General features: G+C 32.9%; 4 protein-coding genes across 6 annotated transcripts; 2 read left to right on the top strand and 2 right to left on the bottom strand.

The window, feature by feature from the left end:
* Positions 1–12: 12 nt before the first annotated feature.
* On the top strand, positions 13–4,152 carry LOC126923186 (glyceraldehyde-3-phosphate dehydrogenase-like). The gene is made up of 8 exons (XM_050736434.1): positions 13–153; positions 188–1,251; positions 1,331–1,454; positions 1,668–1,783; positions 2,080–2,343; positions 2,821–2,981; positions 3,223–3,417; positions 3,808–4,152. The coding sequence occupies exons 2-8, from the start codon at positions 1,174–1,176 to the stop codon at positions 3,923–3,925; spliced, it is 1,056 nt and encodes a 351-aa protein (XP_050592391.1). The 5' UTR covers positions 13–153; positions 188–1,173; the 3' UTR covers positions 3,926–4,152.
* Positions 4,153–4,318: 166 nt separating this feature from the next.
* LOC126923191 (glyceraldehyde-3-phosphate dehydrogenase 2) lies at positions 4,319–7,774 on the top strand. The gene is made up of 5 exons (XM_050736448.1): positions 4,319–4,440; positions 5,945–6,044; positions 6,118–6,357; positions 6,446–6,700; positions 6,794–7,774. The coding sequence occupies exons 2-5, from the start codon at positions 5,967–5,969 to the stop codon at positions 7,220–7,222; spliced, it is 1,002 nt and encodes a 333-aa protein (XP_050592405.1). The 5' UTR covers positions 4,319–4,440; positions 5,945–5,966; the 3' UTR covers positions 7,223–7,774.
* Positions 7,341–12,714, bottom strand: LOC126923138 (ralBP1-associated Eps domain-containing protein 1). Of its 3 annotated transcripts, none has more exons than XM_050736308.1 (5): positions 12,217–12,711; positions 10,033–11,302; positions 9,879–9,943; positions 9,458–9,554; positions 7,341–9,371 (listed from the first exon to the last, which is right to left on the bottom strand). In XM_050736308.1, the coding sequence occupies exons 1-5, from the start codon at positions 12,388–12,390 to the stop codon at positions 9,190–9,192; spliced, it is 1,788 nt and encodes a 595-aa protein (XP_050592265.1). In that variant the 5' UTR covers positions 12,391–12,711; the 3' UTR covers positions 7,341–9,189. The 3 variants fall into 3 exon arrangements, with proteins under 3 accessions (XP_050592265.1, XP_050592254.1, XP_050592274.1); XM_050736297.1 differs by having other exon boundaries at positions 9,458–9,659; positions 12,217–12,710; XM_050736317.1 differs by lacking the exons at positions 7,341–9,371; positions 9,458–9,554 and adding an exon at positions 9,727–9,792 and having other exon boundaries at positions 12,217–12,714.
* Positions 12,715–12,893: 179 nt separating this feature from the next.
* LOC126923335 (uncharacterized) lies at positions 12,894–21,313 on the bottom strand. The gene is made up of 5 exons (XM_050736702.1): positions 19,496–21,313; positions 15,671–19,030; positions 14,280–15,118; positions 14,070–14,213; positions 12,894–13,805 (listed from the first exon to the last, which is right to left on the bottom strand). Exons 1-5 carry the CDS (start codon positions 19,725–19,727, stop codon positions 13,584–13,586), a joined length of 4,797 nt encoding a protein of 1,598 aa, XP_050592659.1. The 5' UTR covers positions 19,728–21,313; the 3' UTR covers positions 12,894–13,583.
* Between the last annotated feature and the right edge of the window lie 13 nt (positions 21,314–21,326).

The raw sequence follows: 21,326 nt of genomic DNA, 5'->3' as shown, positions 1-21,326 counted from the left end.
ATAGTCGTAGTAGATATGTATCGGCAAAAAAAGAGAAGATAATAATAATATTACTACTGTGGTCTCTCTACGATACTCGTTCAAAGGATATTGAAAGGAAGATTCCAAAATACACATGTATACATATATATACTATATTGTATATACTATATTGTATATATTGTATATATATTGTATATATATTCAGAACATTTAATTCACATTGCTGTTAATATTTATAAATGTTGATATTGACAGAAATGACCGACTATGAAATGAATGGTACACACATTTAATTAAACCAACTATACGAATATTTGACGAATTTTCAAAATCTGTTTTCTGTTACATGATACTTCGTGCTGAAAAATTTTTAAATTAATTCTACAAACATAAGTTGAACGATTTTGAAAACATGTATTTCTATATATAGTATTACATATACAGGATATATGTATGTATGTGTGTACTATGCTATTTTTGTTACGATTTTTCAAACCCTTATTTTTACAACAAAGATGTTTTGAATAAAAGTTGAGCAGATTTCAACTGGTTACAAATTGCGATATAAAAAATTCCCCAAAAAATTATTTTTCGACAAGCCCAACCCGCTTTGACTTCTGTAAATGACACTACGTATTTTCAATTTCATACTGTTGTACCTGATGTTAAGACGCATTATATATATACTACTATCATACTACGGCTTTGAAATGACTTTGAAATAACTTTGAAGGTTGAAATGTTAACTTAATCAGTGCCGTATTTTTATACCAACAACCTTAAAAACTAAGTTTTATACGCGAATATTTTTTGATATTCCTTACACTTCGATTAAAATTTATTTTATTCCTGAGATATTTTATACTTTCAAATTGTCAAGATGTTATCTAAAATTCTAAACTATGACAATTTATTTTATAACCGAATTTAACATTCTTTCATTAAATTTTTCATTAATCATGATATGACAAGTTTATGTTATATATTCTTTCCGTATATCATAAATGTTTATTATATTATGAACAAATTTTGATAAAAAACTACTTTCCGATATGTCTATTTCAATTTTGTATACAAATTCGCACTATTGACTTTTTGACGTTTCGGAACAACTAAGATAAGTATAATACAAATGCGGTATATAATTTTGAAATATTATAAACTGATACTAGGAAACATTTTCATAAAGTTATGGCATTTGTAGGAATTAATGGATTTGGAAGAATAGGAAGAATGTGTTTACGTGCTTGTCTTGAAAAGGATGTTACGGTAACAAATTAGTAAAAAATTACATTTACATGCAAATATTTTTATATCAAGCAAGTGTAAAACAAATATATTGTATTAGGTTAAGATGATTAATGATCCGTATATTTCAACCGATTATATGATATATTTATTTAAATTTGACTCGACTCATGGTCCTTATCCTGTAAAATTGGAATGTGAAAATGGATTTATTATTATCGGAGGTATATTTAATAATTCATACACTATATTTTACTTGAGTCAATTTAATTAAAACTAGCGCTGAACAAACTTTGTATTTAATACTATATACATATTGTATTAATGATATAATGAAGTAAATATATCATTATAATATAAGTACAAAAGATCGATTAATAAATTATAGATTCACAAACTTACGAAATTAATACTTGAATCAATTTTTTCTTTTGAAGACAACAAAATAGCTACATCTCAAGAAAAAAACCCATGTAAAATAAATTGGAGAGATGCAGGTGTAACATATGTAATTGAGGCTACTGGGCTTTTTACTACCTTAGAAAAAGCAAGCGTAAGAAAAGAGATTATTCTTTCATACCTATTATTTATAATTTCGGTGTATTTGTTAATAGTTGTATTACAATCTCGATTTAATATTTACAATCGTCTATATTATAATGCTACTTAGAAAGCTTTCGTTTATTATCCAAACTTCGTAACTCATTATAAAGAGTAGAAATTTTTCTATTTCATGAGAAAACTGAACTTATATGTAATACATATGTAAAAAATTTATGAAGATATATCTAAATTCTATTACATAAAATAAATGTCTAGAGAATAAAGGAAACATCTGCCTCATTTTAGTTACATATGGACGGTGGAGCTAAAAGAGTAATTATTACCGCACCTTCTATAGATGCATCAATGATGGTTTATGGTGTAAATCATACTTGTTATGATCCAAAAAAAGGTAAAATAATATCAGCTGCTTCTTGTACAACAAACTGTGCAGCACCTATCATTCGATTGATGCATGATAAATTCGACGTTATTGAAGTAATGATCAGTAGCGTACACGCTTTAACATCGATGCAACGAACTTTAGATGGGCCCCTAGAGAGAGGAAAGGTATTTACGAAATATTTTATCAAACTCTCTTTATTCACGAAAACCCGTACTTTTAATAGTTATAAATTCTTTGAAACAATTAGTATTATTAATGTGTTACACAAAAAATATTACAGAAATAAAATATGTTACTTAATAAGAAAAGTATTACGTTCCTAATATATCAATAAAAACACTCATTAATAAAATAATGTATTTTTTGTCCTTAGTATCGCAGCTATTAAAATAAATCAAATTTTGTCGTCGAATCTAGTGTTTACGTTACTTAAAAAACAATAATTTTATATTATGTATTAATAGAGATAGTAACTAGGAATTGATTACGATGAATGATTAACTTAATAAGTTCTTTTATTTTCATATAATATTAGAACGAACGAAACTAATTCGAACTTTAACATTTACTGATATAACTTGTGCATATTGATTTGTTTTACTAATTTAAGAAAATACGTTATAATTGTATCTGTATTATAGTTGTGGAGAGATGGTAGGGGTGCTCTCCAAAATATTATTCCGACGTCTTCAGGTGCTGCCAAATCATTGGACAAAATTATCCCCGAACTGAAAGGCAAAATATCTGCTATAGCCTTTAGAGTACCAATTCCAAATGTTTCTTTATGTGACATGACTTTTCGGTAATGCCAATTACAGTAATTTATTTGATTATAGTAAAAATTTTATTACAATTTATAATATTATATATATCACATACAATATTACAAGATTTCAAAACAAAAAACATTGATTTTAAAGAACAAAGTAACTTTATATTAACAGTGATTAACTTTCCGTAATTTATAAAATTAATACAAACAAATATCAAATGGCAACATGTGTCATATTTATACAGTTTTATGTTAATTAATTTAATGTTAGAGTTAATAAACCGACAACATATGAAGAAGTGAAAGAAGCAATGAAAACAGCGTCAGAGAATGATCTAAACGGTATATTGGGTTATACAGATGATGATTGTGTGTCATCCGACTTCAATAAGACAAGCTTTTCGTGTGTTTTCGATGCCAAAGCTGGAATACCCCAGACAAGCACATTCATCAAAGTTGTTGCTTGGTAATTATCAAGTCAAATTATTTCATAAACAATATTTTTGACTTTTGTGAACTTACCGAATCATTTCTTCTATTAATATAATAATCAATTTAAATAATAACACAAGCAATGTAAATCTTTCTTAATTATTTATTATTTATTCGTATATGTACATAAATTATATTTATATGCATTTGAAATTTATATATACAGATATAAATACTATTATCAAATTCTTTTTGAAATCGTAAAATAATCAATCTTATGTTCAACTACTTTAGATTATTTTGTAACAAATTTTCAAACTGATTAATCATTAAATATAAATACATAACAAAATTTAACATAAAATCATTAATGAAGTAAATATAAAGTTTGTTAGTTAATTAACGAAAATATAAATATTTGTAGGTATGATAATGAATATGGTTATGCACATCGTATAGTGGATTTAATACAATACATGTATCAAGTTGATTCCGGTAATATATCAGTACCTGTACAGGAGTTAGATGAAAGTGAAGATTAATTACTTCATTTAGTAACAAAAATGTATTATAAGATTACGTTTTATGCAAGGTAATCTTAATATGTATTCTATTCATATCTCTTATTAATTTATATATCTCCTATAAGTTTAATCCCTTATTAATTTTAAACAAAAGATCACTATTGCATTAAAGTTTCATTAATTGCATTTTGTTCTATGTATGTATGTATATCTTGTTTGCTAAATAAAATTGTTGAATAGAGAAAGTTTATATATTGTATAAATATGATGAAAATAAATCTGTATTAATTCTATCTATCTAATTCATTTTTTAAATACACAAATGTTACACGAGAACAAATTTAAATCTAGCGGCTTCTGAATACGTCGATAGGAACGTGTACTCACGTGATACGAGAATAGCCGATGATGTGCGAGAATAAGGAACGATTACAGCGCATACGCCTAAAACTGGTACCGGTTATATTAACGTTGCCTGCCCTTCAAATGACACTGCTTTTGCGGTAAGCGTAGCGTTCAGATTGTTCTTTCACGTAAGTACCACTAGTTTATAACTTACTTTTAATTTATCGTATGTTTTCCTACAATTTAATTTTTCCACTACGTCATATTTATATACAATAAACTAGTCTTTCAATTGATGTTAATAAAACAATAATAAAATTCAGAATTTTGCTTATATCTAGAATTACATAGCATGTTCTTAGTACATATATATGTACGTTTTATTCACACCGGTTGATATGACGTCATTCAAACTAAGTATCTTTCTATAATAATTTTTGCGATAGTAGATACAAAATCTGTTCCAGAATCTCTGCGAAAACGTGTACTGATAACTTTTTAATATGTCTAAATTTGTCTTTTCGTCGAATCACATTATTTCAATTTTTATTAGCGTTGGTTTTATTATATTTGTTACATATATGCTATGTATTTCATTCCTACTCACGTAACCCAACTTTTTTACTTACTACGAATTTGTTCCATTTCGACATTGTACAACATTAATTATTTAAAAACGAAATTCAGAATTCACGAACTTTATTAAATATGAAATTATTTGTGAAAGATTTTGATTTTATAAAAAAATCTACTTTTATGCATACATATGTGCTGTTAATTTGATGTAACATAATCTCTTACAACAATAGATTTTGTTACCGTTACATCAGTATTTTTATATGTTTTGAAAAAATCTAAAAGCTATATTTTAAAATTCAGACAACTATTAAAAGCTACTAGTTTTAGTTTAAATATAAATTATAGTAACGAATTTTTAAATCGAATAAGATAGTAATACGGTTCGTTCTACATACTAATATACATTCCGCTGCATACATTTCTTTTGTAATGTTTCAATATTATTACAAATAATATTGAATATAAAATATGTGTATGTACATACATATATCATCGTAAAAGTCGAAGCATGAATATGTGAAAAAGGTCACGTTCGTCTTTAAGTACAAATTGACGTTGAGAGATCTTATTGACCTTGAGTGACCTTTAGTATTAAACCTTATTTTATAAGACAAATATCTGAATTATAATATTATTTCTGTTTGTAATAAATTATTTAATTTAATAATGCAGACTACAGAAATTATTTTTAATATTAATGCAAGAATATTAGGAACATCCAACTTTATTTGATGTATCTATGTTTATACATTAAATTATTCACGTTTTCGTTAGAATAGTAATATTTACAACAAAACACAATTGAATTTACAATAAATCAAAATATGCATATATGTGTATTTTACTTTATGAATTATTTATAATTCAATATTTTTATATTTGTAATCTAATCAAAAAAATAATGCTATGCTTTAAATTTAATTATACCAAATAACATTCTGAATATAAAATCATTATAAATCGAAAAAATATATTACACCTATTTGAGGTTATGCCGTTAATATTGAGATTAACTTTACTTATATCGATCACACAAAAATTACTTTATAAAAGCAAATTGGTATATTCCGAGTCAAAAATATGTTATCAAAAGTTAAACCGCACATTTTCCAGTTGCATAGAAGAAGACGACGACATGAGCAAAATCGGAATCAACGGATTCGGCCGCATTGGCCGCCTTGTGCTTAGGGCCTCTCTTGATCGTGGTGCCCAGGTAAATAATTTGTTAATTTGCTAATCATATGCTTTTGTACTTTCAATATTTTTCATTATTATAATTTTAATAGGTTGTAGCTATTAATGACCCCTTCATTGGTTTGGACTATATGGTATACATGTTCAAATATGACTCCACTCATGGAAGATTTAAGGGAGAGGTCAAAGCCGAAAATGGTTGCTTAGTTGTCAATGGCAATAAAATTGCTGTGTTCAGTGAGCGTGAGCCAAAAGCTATTCCATGGGCAAAAGCTGGAGCTGAATATGTTGTAGAATCTACTGGAGTCTTTACTACCATAGAAAAAGCTTCTGTATGTACAAACTTGTATATTTATTTTAAAAAGAGAGAGGGAGAGAGAGAAATGTATTCATATATAAATAATTATTTTAATCTTTTAGGCTCATTTGGAAGGTGGTGCAAAGAAAGTTATTATTTCTGCACCGTCAGCTGATGCACCTATGTTTGTTGTTGGTGTTAACTTGGAAGCTTATAATCCAAGTTACAAAGTTATCTCTAATGCTTCCTGCACTACTAATTGTTTAGCACCTCTTGCTAAAGTTATTCATGACAATTTTGAAATCGTTGAGGGTCTTATGACTACTGTACATGCTATTACTGCTACTCAAAAAACTGTTGATGGACCTTCTGGAAAGGTATATCAAATTTTTTCTAATAATATATTTCTTCACTCTATAATTGGTTTTTGTTTCATCATGTTTAATGTTTTCTATTTGGTTTCATAACAGTTATGGCGTGACGGTCGCGGTGCAGCACAAAATATTATTCCAGCTGCAACTGGTGCAGCTAAAGCTGTTGGTAAAGTCATTCCAGCCCTTAATGGAAAACTGACTGGTATGGCATTCCGTGTACCGGTACATAATGTATCGGTCGTTGACTTAACGGTTAGACTTGCCAAACCTGCGTCCTATGATGCTATTAAGGCTAAAATAAAGGAAGCTGCTGAAGGACCCTTGAAGGGAATTTTGGGATATACAGAAGATGATGTAGTATCTTCCGATTTTATTGGTGATAACCACTCCAGTATTTTTGATGCTAAAGCCGGTATCCCTTTGAATGATAACTTTGTTAAGTTAATTTCGTGGTATGATAATGAATATGGTTATTCTAACCGCGTAGTTGATTTAATTAAGTACATACAAACGAAAGATAACTAAAATTTTACTCATATTTATGTGTAACACATTTCGTAAACTGTTCTATATGATAATGTTATATGAGTTATATATCGTTATTTTATAGATACTTCAGATTAAATAACATTCTAACCAGTAGAGTTTCCAACCAACAATTGAGAATGTAAGATTGAGAATATTTTTAGTAAACCGTTTCTTTCGCACATTACATAGTTGTAACTAATAATATCTAGGCAAAACAAGTACAAAAGGAAGCTGGTTTTAGGGTTTGTCACATTACTTAATTCGAATTTCTGTTTATGGTTTTCAAATATGTTCATAAATATATTCAAGTGCAAGTATAATGCATATTTATGAGAGTTACGTAGTCAACTGTAACGTAAATTACTCTTGGATGATATATAATATTATCTAAGTAAGAGTAATGTATGTTACATTCAATTACTTTATATCATTTTGTTCATTCATCAACATTCACAACCAGGATTTTAACATATTTGTGATTTCTTCCTGTAATATTATTTGCCATTCAACACATTGATATCAATAAAAATTGTTATGAAACTAAGAGAATGTTTTATTTAGTCTTTGAACATTTCTTTATCTTCTTATATATTGATACATTTTTACAGCATTATATGAATAGTAGGAATGGAATAAATCAACAGTTAACTTCCGGTTAACTTACATAATAGTTAACTCATATACTTTCTGTACAACTTCTGTACATTTACAAAAAGATATTTCAATATGATTATTGATTGGAATATTTCTAAATAACTTTAACAAAAGTTCTGGCCATCAGAAGTGGCTGCAATATTAATTACAATATTCTTAAAGTATTGTATTATATGGCACAAGGAATAGTTACTTTATATTTCTCATTTATATTAAATTAGTTTTTATAATGAGATATCGAACAAAACATTTTGCAGAACATTTATATACAAATTAAGTCGTACGATTTATGATTTAATATTTTTTGTTCCGATTGAAAACAATACGTTGAATAATCTAAGTAGAACAAAAGTAGTCTATAAAAATTGAAAGTATCAACGATTCTTTTCAAAGTATATTTATTCTTTGAGTGTTCTGTTCCTGCAGACTTCATTTTCTCTCATTCCTTGTTCTAATTCTATTTGCTATATACAATTATCATCATGAAATGAAATACATTGTTACATTTTAGGAATACCAATTTGTTATGCCATGCTGTGAAAAATTTGATGATACAGCAATATGAAAATACAGTTTTATTTTGTTGTCGTAAACAATAAATATCTATCACTCGCTTTTATAGTATGTTTTTTTTATAGTTTTGTAGTATACAATAATCATCAAGCTTTCACTATAGCTTGATGCGATTATTCAACTTTAAAAACTTTGTAATATATAAAGAACTATTTCTCAGCAATTTAGTACAGTACTATGCATAAAAAATATAAGTTTTTAAAATTATTTGAACGTTAAAATGCTGTAACATTTGAATACTAGAGAGTGGCAGATGTTACTACAATATTTGTACCCACGCTTCTATAATGCACACTGGAATTATCTGTGAAAGAGGACAAAATGTGAATAGTAGCGTAACCACAAAGAATTTTCATTGATATTTCTTCAACGTTTCTGTTTTAGAATGAAAGAAATATCCATTTCCTTTCAATAACACAATTATTCAAGAGCAATTTAAATATTTCTATTAAACCATACATTATTAAAACATGGAAAATATATAAAGGGACATTTAAAATCTAATATTTTAGTAATTAACAATAGAAATAGGTTGAATATTTAACATTGGATAATTTTTATTAATATCTGCTCTGTAATGTTATTTTTTGGTTACGCTAACTGTTGTGGATGTACGAAACTTTGCAAAAGGAAATACTCTAGACTAGCATGACACATGAGTTACTCGATTTTACAACAAATTTAGGAAAAATTAATAATTCATAGTTTGGAGTTTTTACAAATGATAACAAATTACATCATGTTAAAAGTAAAAGCTTTGCACGAAGATTTATACGTTCCTGAAGTGCGCTAGCTAATTCTCGTGTTAATTCTTCACAAACTAATCGCAGTTCGGCATTTTTCTCCCGTAATTCTTGTAATGTTAATTTCTTTGATTCTTCTAATTCATCCTTAGGAGCATCTTCATCTCCTTCTCGCTCTGTAAATAAAGCAAAAAGTTAAGATATGACAATACTCTGTACATTGAAATTCAAATAAGAAAAATAAAAAAAATGAAAAACTCACTTGGACTTGGTTTTCTATAAATATGAAATGCACCACAGACGCCAGTAAATTGCTGTGATTGTGGAGTTTCCAGAGGTGGATTTTCAGGTAGTTCGCTCTTTGGAGAAAAGTGAGAAAAATCAGCAACAAAACCTTGACTTTCATTTAAGGCTTTTTGTCCTTCTCCCTCACTTTTTTGACCAACCAATTTTCGAGGTGAAGTCTGTAGTAGAGATACATGACAAAATTTTCTTTATAGCAATAATTTTGCCTACATATTTTAACTTTCCGAATCCATAACATTGTTAACATCTAAAGTATCTGAAATATCTACTGTGCGGATCCATAAAAAGCAGCTTAATTAAACGTAGTTCTCATTATTAATAATTTTAATCTAGGTGTTTGGTAATAAAATGATTAAAAAATGGATAAAAGTACTTACAATTCCAGGAGAGATTCTTGGTGGAACTAGCGGAGGTGCTCCAAGGAAACTTTGACCATTTTTCCCTACAAGAACGCGCACAGTTTGAAGCGTAAAACTTTGCTTTCTCAGCCACAGATGAAAAGTATCGCAGAGTATTGGTAGCAACATATACCTAATTTATTAAGATCAAGACTAGAACTTCTTGCATGTGTTCTGTATGGTCTGGGTGGTGGTGGAGGTGGTGGTTCCTTCTTTGGAGTTACTATAATAGCTTCTTCAGGAGGTGGAGGTGGTTTTTTTATGAGAGGTCGTTGCGCCAATGCACTTGCAGTACGTTGGAGATCGTCATCTCCCAACGTAGTGCAGCTGCTACTGTTACCATTTGCTCCAGAGGCAAGAATCGCTGCTTCAGGTGTTAAACGTAATGGTACTGGATGTAGAATTTTAGGATCTTTTTCAACAGCAGATTTTTGAAAATCAAAATTCACTAATTGCAAACCTGGGCTAGTTAAAGAACTGCTAGTCCCAGTTGGTGAATCAACAAATTTTGTCCATTCTTTATTTCTTTCACGAGTACCAGTGGTATTAGGTGGAGTTTTTTGAGTAGTTGTAGTTTGTGGAATAGGTGGTGGACCAGTCTTTTGCTTAAGCAAAGGAATTAATAAAGGTGGCGGTAAGACATCAGGTAGAGGCACATGATTTCTTCGTAACACAACAAGATGCATAGCCACAAAAAATTCTTGTAAACTCAACGCTCCATCTCTGGTAATATCTGCGAGTTGCCAAATGCGACTAAGTTCTCCTAAAGGAAGTCCAGACTTTTCAAAAAATGTTCTGGCTATGGGTCCGTGTAAAAGCCCCTCAGGATCAAGTTGGAGTTGTGTAAATTGAGCAGCATAATATTCTCGCTGTTCATCACTAATTATCCATACTTCTTCAGGTGGAAACGAGCCATCACCATCTCCTTCACCTTCATCACTGCTATGACGTTCTGAACTTTCTTCTTCGGTTCCTAGTAATTGCCTCTGCTCTTCGGATACCAACAATCCTTGCCAACCTCCAGATACAGAATCTAATATAGTTTCACCACCTATGTCATTGTTTCTTTCCTGTATTATACTATTTGTTGGAGTAGGTGAATCTGTACTACCGCCAGTTTCTCTTGGAGATTCTGCTTCACTTTCACTTTCTGTGGTACTCTCAGGAGCATGTCGATGACCTTTTATGTTTGAATCTGAACTTCTTCTATCATCTTCTTCCCCAGATGCTGGCCAAGTAAATCTTGGTAAGGTAATAACATCCAAGGGCATAGTAATTATATCTTTACGGATACTAAGTCCTGCTTGATGAGCTGCTACAAGTTTCAACAGTACATAAAATTGTTTCTTTCCAAGATGTGTACCAATATGCGCTGCTTCAGTTCCAAAACAGATATCCAATATCTATAAATCAGAAGAATTTATTTTGCAAATAAACAAAATTAGTATTTTATTTAAATTTGTCTAATTTAAACATAAATATTTTTATATCTATAGTTGTGCATATCTATAATACATTATTTACAAATACATTATTTACAATTGTGCATATCTATAATACATTATTTACAAATAATGAATATCATACAAGAAGCAATAAATTACATTAATGTATAACACATACTTACGAAAGTAATATAAAAGTTTCTTATGTTCAGATAACATTTGACAATATTTCTCAAACAATTCATATTTTTATTTTATATTCTACTTAGTTTATCAATAAAATAAAATATCTTAAATATTATCATTAATCTACTTTATTTGAAATAAACTATTAACGCGAGGTTTGTTTCATGTATTTTAAAAATATTGTTTAAATTTGGGAAATTTGAAATTTCTCATTACTTTATTATTTTGCAAAAACTTCGGAGAAATACTGAAATTGATGTATTCTTTAAACTAATTTGCAAATGTATCTTCATACATTCGATGATCATTGTAATTTTCATTTTTTAATTTTATACTAGAAATTGTTAACATATACATATTGAGAATAATAACATATCGGTATTGACATTGTGACAAAATCGATCATTAAACTATTGTAAAAATACTGACTGATCTTTTTATTCGGAAATGCAAGTACGTAATTGTTTAGTTGTGGTCATTTAATTAGGATACTTATAATCACTTCGTAACAGTTCCATAATTCTAACCTTCATAAGCTTTTGTAATTTGCCGATATCACGTCACGTTCGACAAATTAAACGCCCACTTCTATACGATTAAAGAGATGTTATGATCTCAATATTGCAATCGCGTGTGTGACAGAAAACCAACAGCTGACAGACGTACAATGAGTTGATATAATTTACCTTCATCGTGACAACCCCTGGTAAATTCGCCGAGCGCAGTAGTTCGGCAACTTTGATCACCGGCACACTGTCGCTGTCTGCATTTTCACAGCAATAACTAAAAATATCTTCATAATATTGATGTTCGGTCATCGTCAGGTGAAGACTCGCCATCGTAATCGACTCCCAATCCATCTTGGCGACAAGTCAGAGCGGAGCAATGAACCGCTTCTACACTCGTTCTCGTTACGTACAAACTGGGTCCGTTCTCTTTCTCTACTCTCCTCCTCTCTCACACCTTTTAGCTTTTCTTCTATCCGTCTCCGTTGTTGTCCTTCCGTTCTTAACACGGTCTGCTTCACAGGACGGTCGTCTCCGATATATAGTCACATTGCACGATGATATGATGATCTTGACGAATCCCTTGGGAATGTAAGACACACCATTTGTAGACTACACCCCATGCATCACAAAATTACCGCTCGACCGCCATCTTTCTGTTCCCTCTGTGTTTGACATTATTATAATCCATGTGCGCACACTACCTGAGCTGACATTTCTACGGTATGTGCGCATTAACTTTACTGGATTATAGAGGCTATACTGCGCATGCGTTTTCTTTCATCGCGATAACGCGGGATTTTCCATTTTTTTTCAACTATTTTATTTGGTCAATTTTTTATTTGCTTGACAGTACAATTTTATATTATAGTAGTTATTTTTTTCTCGTATAATATATTTTACGCATATCGATCATATTACAAATGGAAAATTATTTTATTCTTATAATATTTCAATTGTTTTCACTATTTTCGTTTAATGCTTTATGCTTCAATCTGGATGAAGGACAAAATGCTCAAATTATTTTTCTTTTAGTGATAATTAAGTATTCTCAAGTTGTGGACTATGATCATTGCAACGTTATTAAGTAATTCGTATTACTATCTTTTTTCGTATATATATATTTATAATATCAATGATATAAAAAGAGCAAGTAACTATCGTCTTGTTTCGCATTTAAGATGCATTATCTTATACGGAGGTATGTACCAGAAAACTAAGCGTTTAAACTTTCACTTGTTTGAAAATAGACGAAAAATATTTTAACGTAGCAAGCTGCATTACGAAAGAAAAACCGTAGAACGCTTATGATGCGACAACAATACGAACTGATGCGTGACTAGAGCATATTATTATGACCGATCCTTACAGATATACTTAATTTCGAATCTAACAATTTTACATAAACTCGATGCAATCAGTTATCTGTTAATCTAATAGTAATATGAGTTATAGATGCACAACAAAATGTCACCATGAGTGATAGGCACGATAATTCTCCAAGCGCAGTTTGATGTCGCAGAAAGCATATACTCTAATGAGCAATATTATATGTTATCGGTAATCGAAGAAGACGGACATTTCTTCGTGTTGCCGTAACGTCCAGTTACCGGTTTTTGACCAGCCGTCTTAAATCGATGCAGCACCGGCGAACTTTCTCTTGGACTACCGCTAATATTATCGAAGTCCCAACTCGCAAAATGTTCCTCGAATAGTTCTTCGAGTTTCTTCGATAGTATTTCAATTGTCTTTACTCGATCACGATCATCCTGCGATCAGATGATTAAGGGAACTTTATAGTCGTAGTAGAAATAAAAGTTTTCGATAACACATTCGAAGATTGCAATAGGTCTTGCCATTTTATTCAAATTTCTATGCGATATTGACTGCATTATATCCACGATGAATATTAAATATTATTTATTGAAAGACTATATTAGTTCAGACCATATATTGTAGCTTAATCATATTAATTTGATTCTCTACATGTCTAGCAAAGATTTGAAAATCGATAAATATAATAGCCTGCGTACCTTGTGATATAATTTTGAATTATAAACGATACGACGAAAGTCTCTAACCACGTGTTCTACTTTATGGTAAACTCGATTCTTTAGTTTGTATTCAACCGTTTCCAGGAACATCGGACTTTTAATAACTTTACAATAGTCTTCGATCTAAAAGAAGATTATATAATTATCCATTTACGATTTAGAGAAATGGACACATGCAAAGAAACTAACCGTGTGAGAAGAAGATTGTTTTCCATTATTGCTTCCTGAGGATGGACACTTGAAAATTTCTGCTTCTTCCATTTGCCAAACTGTTTGATGTATCATTTCTAATTTGCTAAGCGCAAGCGGACTGAGACTCTGTTTTCTTTTCGAGCTATACCATACGGACCAACCTCTGTCACTGGCTTTCCCACCAAATTTCCCGTCTAAAAATTCGATGCATCCAGAATTCTCCCGTTTCTTCCCGTGTTTTGTTGCGATTGTAGATTTCGATGTTCCCTCCACTAGAGTATCATTGACCTCGAAATTTTTCGTAGCTTTCTTCCCGGAACATTTACGAGATCTATTATGCAAGAGATAATATGATTTTTCGAAATCTTTTCTTTGACACTTGCGCCCAGGGATCGGTATTACAGTGCTACAAATCGTCGATACGTTGGCGATGTTTAATTTGCTCTTCTTGCAGAATTCTTTCTTCTCGGAGAAGGACGTACTTAAGGATGCGCAACGTCGAAGAGTCTCCGAATAAGTTGCCTTCCCTATGACACGCTCGGCCTCTCCCAACGTTGTTTGGCCATTGTTTAAGGAAATGCACGAACTTTTCCTTGAGCAAATAGTCTGTTGAAGATTCTTCACCATCGTAGTTGTTGCGACTGTTGTTACGGTACTGTTGGTCACTAACGAAACGACGGGAGCCGGCTGTTCATTCTCTGTTACGGAACTGTTTGACGATTCTGAGCTATGTGGAACGGCATTGTTTTTTCGTCGTTTCTGCTTGTTTGCCATGTTGGCGTTGTTCAAAGTTTTGATTAACCACGAATCCGTTTTTACATTCATTTTACTAGAACCTGTTAACGGGTAGCTGCATAAAATATTGCGATATTTAATGCTGGAAGAACGGAAGTATTGCCTTAATGTGACATCAGACACATGTTTCCATTTACTTTTCTAAATATTTCAATATTTTATACGTACGGAATAAATACATAGTAAAGCTTGTTTTACTCTAAATATATTATATTATTATTATTATTATTATTATTATTATTCTTTAAAGCAGATTTACTTTCTCTCCCCCTCCCCCCTCTCTGTTGCGTCTATGTTAATTTACAATTACGTGTTATAAAAATTTAAAGTTCTCAAATTTCCGTCCTTCTAGTATTAAAGTAATTAAATTTTATTTTCACTAAACAATTAGAATTAATGCTGGACATTGAAAGTAATTAAATACTCTGCTTGAATATCATAGTAATATGATAGTCGCGTAGAATGTATAGAATACGCAGAATATATACGACTTACGTTTTTAGTTCCAAAGCGACATGCGAATGTTTCGAATGAAAATATTTTTCCGATAGAAGCGATATTTAGAATAAACTTTAAGCGATTATAATTATTACCATTTTTATAACCAGACAACTGTAGAGCTTCGTTGATACTTGTGTTGAGAGAAAAATGATTCGTGGAGCCCGAGTCATCTTCGGACGCTTCGTAGCTTGAAACGCCTCCGCAACCATCGTTACTGTCCTTCAAATTTTTCGAAAGGCTTTCGTCTAATTTTTCACGATCCTGCACCGCTTGAGACGTTGTATCGTCGTTCTCGTTCTCTTTCACACTCTCAAACTTTTCGCTAACGTCGACTCGATCGATCTCTGTTTTCTTAAAGTCCGTATCCTCTTTTACGTTCAACGCCTCTAACAGAATCTCAGCGGAAGCGCAGGCTGCTTTCCAAGTAACATCTTCCGACACGGTATAATTGGATGTATCGGATCGTTTTAAAATCCTAGGTGAATTTTCAAGGGAGAAGGTAGGAGGTGGTACGATCGGAGTCGCCGGGAAAGGCACTTTCATTGTATTTGCGAAAGTATTAACATCGTTAGATATAGGTGTTGCGGTAGGTCGAGATACAGGAGTGGACGATGCCGGAGCGCAAAACGTTTTCTCTTTGTTGTTAACGTAATGATTGCGATGATTGTTCGAGGTCCCGTTGGTAACGTTTCGAGACGCGGAGCTCTCTAAACGACGATTTGATCTTCTTTGATGTCTTTTTTTTGGCACGTTGTAACTTCCTGGTTTCATGTATACTCGAACATCTTCGGAACTGTCATATTCTTCGGGTACCTGCTGCACTTGAACGCGATTATTGATCAAATTATAAGCGTTCCAGGGTGTAGTTTGAACGCTCTGTATATTTTGCAGCGTGTGGAACTGACGATTTGCGTCGATATGCAACTGTCTGATGCAATTACCGAGATCCATGGCATTCTTTGACATTTCTGCGCGCGTCGACCCACGTGGCACAACAGTCTCTGTATTCACATCCGCCGGATTCATAAATGGCATTTGTCTGTTATCAGAGTTTCTCATACTGGCGAACCAAGCTGACAAATTGGCAGTCATCTCTTCCGATGATTTTTCCGGGATACTCGGTTCGATTTGGCTAAGCAGCGTCATCTTATCCTTTGGCACAGCCGCTAGCTCCAGTTGACTCGTGGACGATTTGCCAACATAAACCAAATCCATATTCGTTTTATTCCTGTGATTTTGTTCGAAGCTCTTTGAATTTTTGTTACCGTAATCTACCGTATACGGCGGACAAATAGCGTAACTAGGATAAAAATTTTCGTGGTCGTTGGTGGCTGGAAAGTATATAGATTCTAAACTAATGGAAGGGTTCAGAAACGAAGATTCCACCCTCGATAAACATTTTTGAGCATAATTGCTCTCACAATTTTCATCTAACTGTCGCTGTAGTCTAAACACGGTGTCGGCATTTTCCTGTGGCGAAACTTTATTTTCGGGGAATTCTTGTTTCTTCTCCTTGAATAACCATTGTCTAGAAGGATCCTGATTGCTTTCCGTAAGAATTTTGCTTCTTAGGTGAAAAAACTCTGCGTTCAACGATTGCGTGGATGTGTCCGTCTTGGCAGAGGACGAGCTTCCTCTCGAACGAAATCTACTATTCGGTTGACCTGCAGGTTCCGCGTGCCCTAAGAACATATCAGGCACGGATTTCGTGCTGTCTATTGTCGTTAGGTTCTCAGTAACGGTCCACTTACTTCGTAATTTTGATTCTTTTTGGGACGACTGTTTCTCCTGGCTGGAATTGTACAGGCTGAAATTTCGTAGGCTGCCGGTCGATAACTGCGCACCGTTACTGGAATCTCGATTGTTCTTTTTATTATCGGGCTTCTGTTTCGATGTAATCATAGTTGAAGATGGATCAAACAAGTCGCGATTCGTGTAAACTGAAACGTCACCTGGAAAAGAGGTTCCAAATGATTCTGGTCTTTGCTCGAAATTAGAAGCATTGCCGTTTTCTTCGAGCTTTAAGAAGGCGTGGATGATCTGATTCAGTAGCTCGTGTGTGCTCTCTTCCCACAAACGAAAGCATCTCAGCAACTCGCAGTCGAATTTATCGTTCAAGCTTGGATAGTGCTGCTTGTTCAAATAATTATCAAGAACAAGCCAACCGTTGCTAATGCGCAACAAAGCGTTTATCAGATCGCCGACGAAAACACGATCTCCGGCGAAAATTGGGAAACAAGTGGAAGATTTGGTAACTGCTGTTTTAGTGGCGGTAGACAGATTTTTTAACCAACTGCATCTGGCGTTTGTTTTGCAACTATCGTTTAAAACGATTTCGGCTTCCGTGCATCCCCAGTAAATGACTTTTCGCAACAGTTCCGGATACTGTGTCCTATCCAGGCACGGTCCGTCCGTTTGAACAGCTATCGACGTACCACTCCCATAATCCGCACAAAATTCGGTGAACCAAGTATTCTTATTTGACGCGGTATCGCCAGCTCCGCTAAACAACGGCGTCGAATTGGATTTCTCGGTTTTCGTTTCCTCCTTATTAATATCGTTCGAAGATATGTTGCAAAGCGCTGAAACCATCTTTTCAGCCTCGATCGTAAAATCGAAGCTGGTAGACGATTCGTCGGAATAATGTTCCTCCTGCGCTTTTGTACACACGTTCGATGTAGCTTTTTCCGAAGAACTCGTCTTGGTTTCTTGGTTAGCCTCATCCTCTGTACTCGGTTTTATGTTGAACAAGTCGTTACAGGGAGAGGTAATCGTTTGAAGGGGCCATTCGTCGTAATTTTCAGAAGATATCGGGGTAACCCGAGAGGTATCGACTGTAGGTATTTTGTTTTTGCCGACTTTAAGGGGCGCAATGTCAAGTGTGGCAGCAGTGACTACAGGTTTGTCTCTCTGTAGGCTACCGTAGACTAAACTCGCTGGATGATTAGGGTAGATTTGATTAGAGTGTACTGTTTGAACAGGACCCGTGATTTGGCCGTTGGTGAAATTTGCCGTAGCTGCGTACGGATTGAGATTAGGAAATTGAAACGCTGAATTGCCATTAATTGTTTGCAAGTTACAAGTGTTTGTAGCTGAGATATTATAATAGGAGCTGTGCGATGGTTGTTCCTGTTGTTGAATATTTTGTCGATCTTGAATTAGACAAAACGTTTGTACATCCGGAGGCTTAAAGTAGGGCTGTGGTATCAACGTAATTCCGGAATTGTTGTACTGATCGCCAGAGAAAGAGCCATGCGTGTACGTCGAGGAAGCAATTAAAAAGGAAGTAGTTGGTGAAGGTATCGGAGCATTGTTCGTTGTTTGATCATATAGAACCAAAGGTTTCGGGCTGTAGGATAACTGTTGTTGAATATGCTGCTGCTGCTGTTGTTGTTGGCAATATTGTTGACTTCGTACGAGCTTATTTTTGGCTGGCCATCTGCTGCTTTTGCCTATATTCATGGGTGGGTTTGTACGAGAATTTTAGAAAACTGTTATTTAACATAAACATTGATACTGATAATTGATAACAATTAATATTTTCCGCCAACGATAATATCATTCTCATTCTACAAAATTCATTTTGTATATCTGTTATTAATTATTAATTCTTTCCTTAAAGGAAAGAATTAACCCGCCCAATAAAAAAATATTCTTAAAATCCCAAAAAAAAAAAAAAAAGGAAATATAATCGATAAAAGCAAGATCCTATTAACTCGATCAGTGATAAAACGAATTCTGTGGCTGACGATAAAAAGATTGCAGTCGGTGGAAGTATGTAATCGTTAATCTGGTGCAAATAACGGTCACATCTTTTACTCGTTTAAAGATTAACTAATTATCGTAATATTTTTTAAAGCTATCTTTTTTTTAAATATTTAAAATGAACCAAATTTTAAAGGGAAACGTAGTTACACCTTGTATATGCAAAGGAGCAGGATTAGCGAGACCAGCGTTACGTTGCGTTCCTGGATAAATACACGAGGGATGCAGACCACTTCCGCATGCTTGAAGAGTTAACGTCGGATTAGCTATAGGACCATAAAGAATTTGTTGTTGCTGCGGATGTACGAGGGACGACGGGGTTGATGCGGACGGAATCGAAGATTGTATGGACGATCGACTAGCTCGTGCGGCTGTAGGGTGCATGATCCACCTAACCCCGGCTTGAATACGATCCTCTCGTTGTCTTCTTACTTTTCAACCTCTGTTTAAGGAAATAATTTATTCTATTTATCACACGCGCCTAAGATTCATAATTTCGAATCGATGCGCGAAGCATTGTTACTTTTGTATTAAATCATTTTGTATTAAAATAAAATAAAATTGAAGAGAAATGTTGTTAACAAACGATACGTATAGCTAACGATATTTTATCCAAACGAAATGAACTTGGCTACTATGTCAGCTGTTATTTGACACGTCGTTAACCTAAGCACATTTCCCTTTGATTTATTTTATGCATATACAACGACGAAGAAATTTCGTTTTACCTGATATTCAGATGCCTCTTTGTTTCTCTTGAGTAAACCATTTGTGTTCGGTAAACGATGCAATAATATAATCGATGACGAAAAGAGTGACAAAGTAAGGGAATGTCTTCACGGGGACGACAGGTAATGAGATAAAATCATATCGAGCTTAAATAGGTACAGTACAGGAGAACAGAGAAAGGAAAGGGTTTAAACTCTTAACGAATGAACTTGCGGTTAAATCAAAGAACTCGATGTTAATCCAGGATTTTCCAAAATTGCTCCACTCCTTTCTCGAGTCAACAAATGTACATGTTATCGTTTTTCTCGTCTAACGTTTCTTCTCTCACGGAAACAAATCGAAATTCCTTGCGAACGAGAAATGACCAAACTTATATATACATATTGAAAGGCAAATGGTAATCTACGAAATGAAAGTCAACGAACATCACGAAGAAAAATGGCAGATTACTGGCTGTTGACCTAAAACAAAATTCTCTACACGGAACAATGAAACGAGCGAAAAATTTGACGTACGGCGTGGGTATTTTTATCCATGAATTATCTAACGTTTTCAACGTATCTGTTAATCTTGTATAAATTTCAAATATTTTCGATCCCATTAAATCACATAAAAATAGATATGTTTCGCGATCGATTTTAAGAATAAAGTAAATTATAAAATTCAACGCATTTAAAACGACTTCAGATATAAATAATTCCAACGAACGTCGATTGCATTTTATTGAAATACGTGTAACGTAAATCATGCTAGATTTAGATAATGCACCTTTTTCGTGTATAAAAAGATTCTCTCTCTAATGTCTAAGAAAAGCATGAATTCATTCTCGATACGAGTTGTTCGTTATATTGTTTGATAGGATGTAAGGAAAATAAGAGACTTGATATTCTCCGCAACGGCAACCCTGATATATTTTTCTCGCTTCGCACAAAAACGTATCATACAGATGTTTTTTCGCGAAGGCTGTCACAACATATAGACTTTCAACAAGTTGCGTAATTATTACATATGTAATATCATTCTTAAGCTCTATGCAGAAAATTGTCGAGTGAACACAATGTGACTGTCGTCACACCTTCAGCACCTAAATTGAAGATTTTCAAGAAGATTTATGCATGATCGAGGAGTGCTCGCCAAGCTGTTCGACATTTCGCAAAAAGTACCAAAGATCACGCCGTTCCTGAATCTCTGCACGATCTTTTCGTGAAAGCTCGTCTAAGATATGTAATTAAGATATAAAGATATGTCTAAGAT

This window comes from Bombus affinis, chromosome 2, assembly GCF_024516045.1.
Source record: "Bombus affinis isolate iyBomAffi1 chromosome 2, iyBomAffi1.2, whole genome shotgun sequence".
Taxonomy (NCBI): Eukaryota; Metazoa; Arthropoda; class Insecta; order Hymenoptera; family Apidae; genus Bombus; species Bombus affinis.
Note: the sequence above shows the minus strand (reverse complement) of the source record. Positions and strands in the feature narration are given on the sequence as shown.

What these genes read in the sequence shown, in the direction of transcription:
- LOC126923186 (XM_050736434.1), top strand. Translation starts at nt 1,174, where the DNA reads ATGGCATTTGTAGGAATTAATGGATTTGGAAGAATAGGAAGAATGTGT. An exon ending in GGCCCCTAGAGAGAGGAAAG is followed by an intron (nt 2,344 to 2,820) that starts GTATTTACGAAA and finishes TCTGTATTATAG; the next exon opens with TTGTGGAGAGATGGTAGGGG. An exon ending in TTATGTGACATGACTTTTCG is followed by an intron (nt 2,982 to 3,222) that starts GTAATGCCAATT and finishes ATTTAATGTTAG; the next exon opens with AGTTAATAAACCGACAACAT.
- LOC126923191 (XM_050736448.1), top strand. Translation starts at nt 5,967, where the DNA reads ATGAGCAAAATCGGAATCAACGGATTCGGCCGCATTGGCCGCCTTGTG. An exon ending in CTACCATAGAAAAAGCTTCT is followed by an intron (nt 6,358 to 6,445) that starts GTATGTACAAAC and finishes TTAATCTTTTAG; the next exon opens with GCTCATTTGGAAGGTGGTGC. An exon ending in TTGATGGACCTTCTGGAAAG is followed by an intron (nt 6,701 to 6,793) that starts GTATATCAAATT and finishes GTTTCATAACAG; the next exon opens with TTATGGCGTGACGGTCGCGG.
- LOC126923138 (XM_050736297.1), bottom strand. Translation starts at nt 12,390, where the DNA reads ATGGATTGGGAGTCGATTACGATGGCGAGTCTTCACCTGACGATGACC. An exon ending in TCTTGATCTTAATAAATTAG is followed by an intron (nt 9,944 to 10,032) that starts GTATATGTTGCT and finishes GCGTTCTTGTAG; the next exon opens with GGAAAAATGGTCAAAGTTTC. An exon ending in CAAGAATCTCTCCTGGAATT is followed by an intron (nt 9,660 to 9,878) that starts GTAAGTACTTTT and finishes TCTCTACTACAG; the next exon opens with ACTTCACCTCGAAAATTGGT.
- LOC126923335 (XM_050736702.1), bottom strand. Translation starts at nt 19,727, where the DNA reads ATGCACCCTACAGCCGCACGAGCTAGTCGATCGTCCATACAATCTTCG. An exon ending in TGCTCCTTTGCATATACAAG is followed by an intron (nt 19,031 to 19,495) that starts GTGTAACTACGT and finishes CCATGAATATAG; the next exon opens with GCAAAAGCAGCAGATGGCCA. An exon ending in ATTCAAAATTATATCACAAG is followed by an intron (nt 13,806 to 14,069) that starts GTACGCAGGCTA and finishes ATCTGATCGCAG; the next exon opens with GATGATCGTGATCGAGTAAA.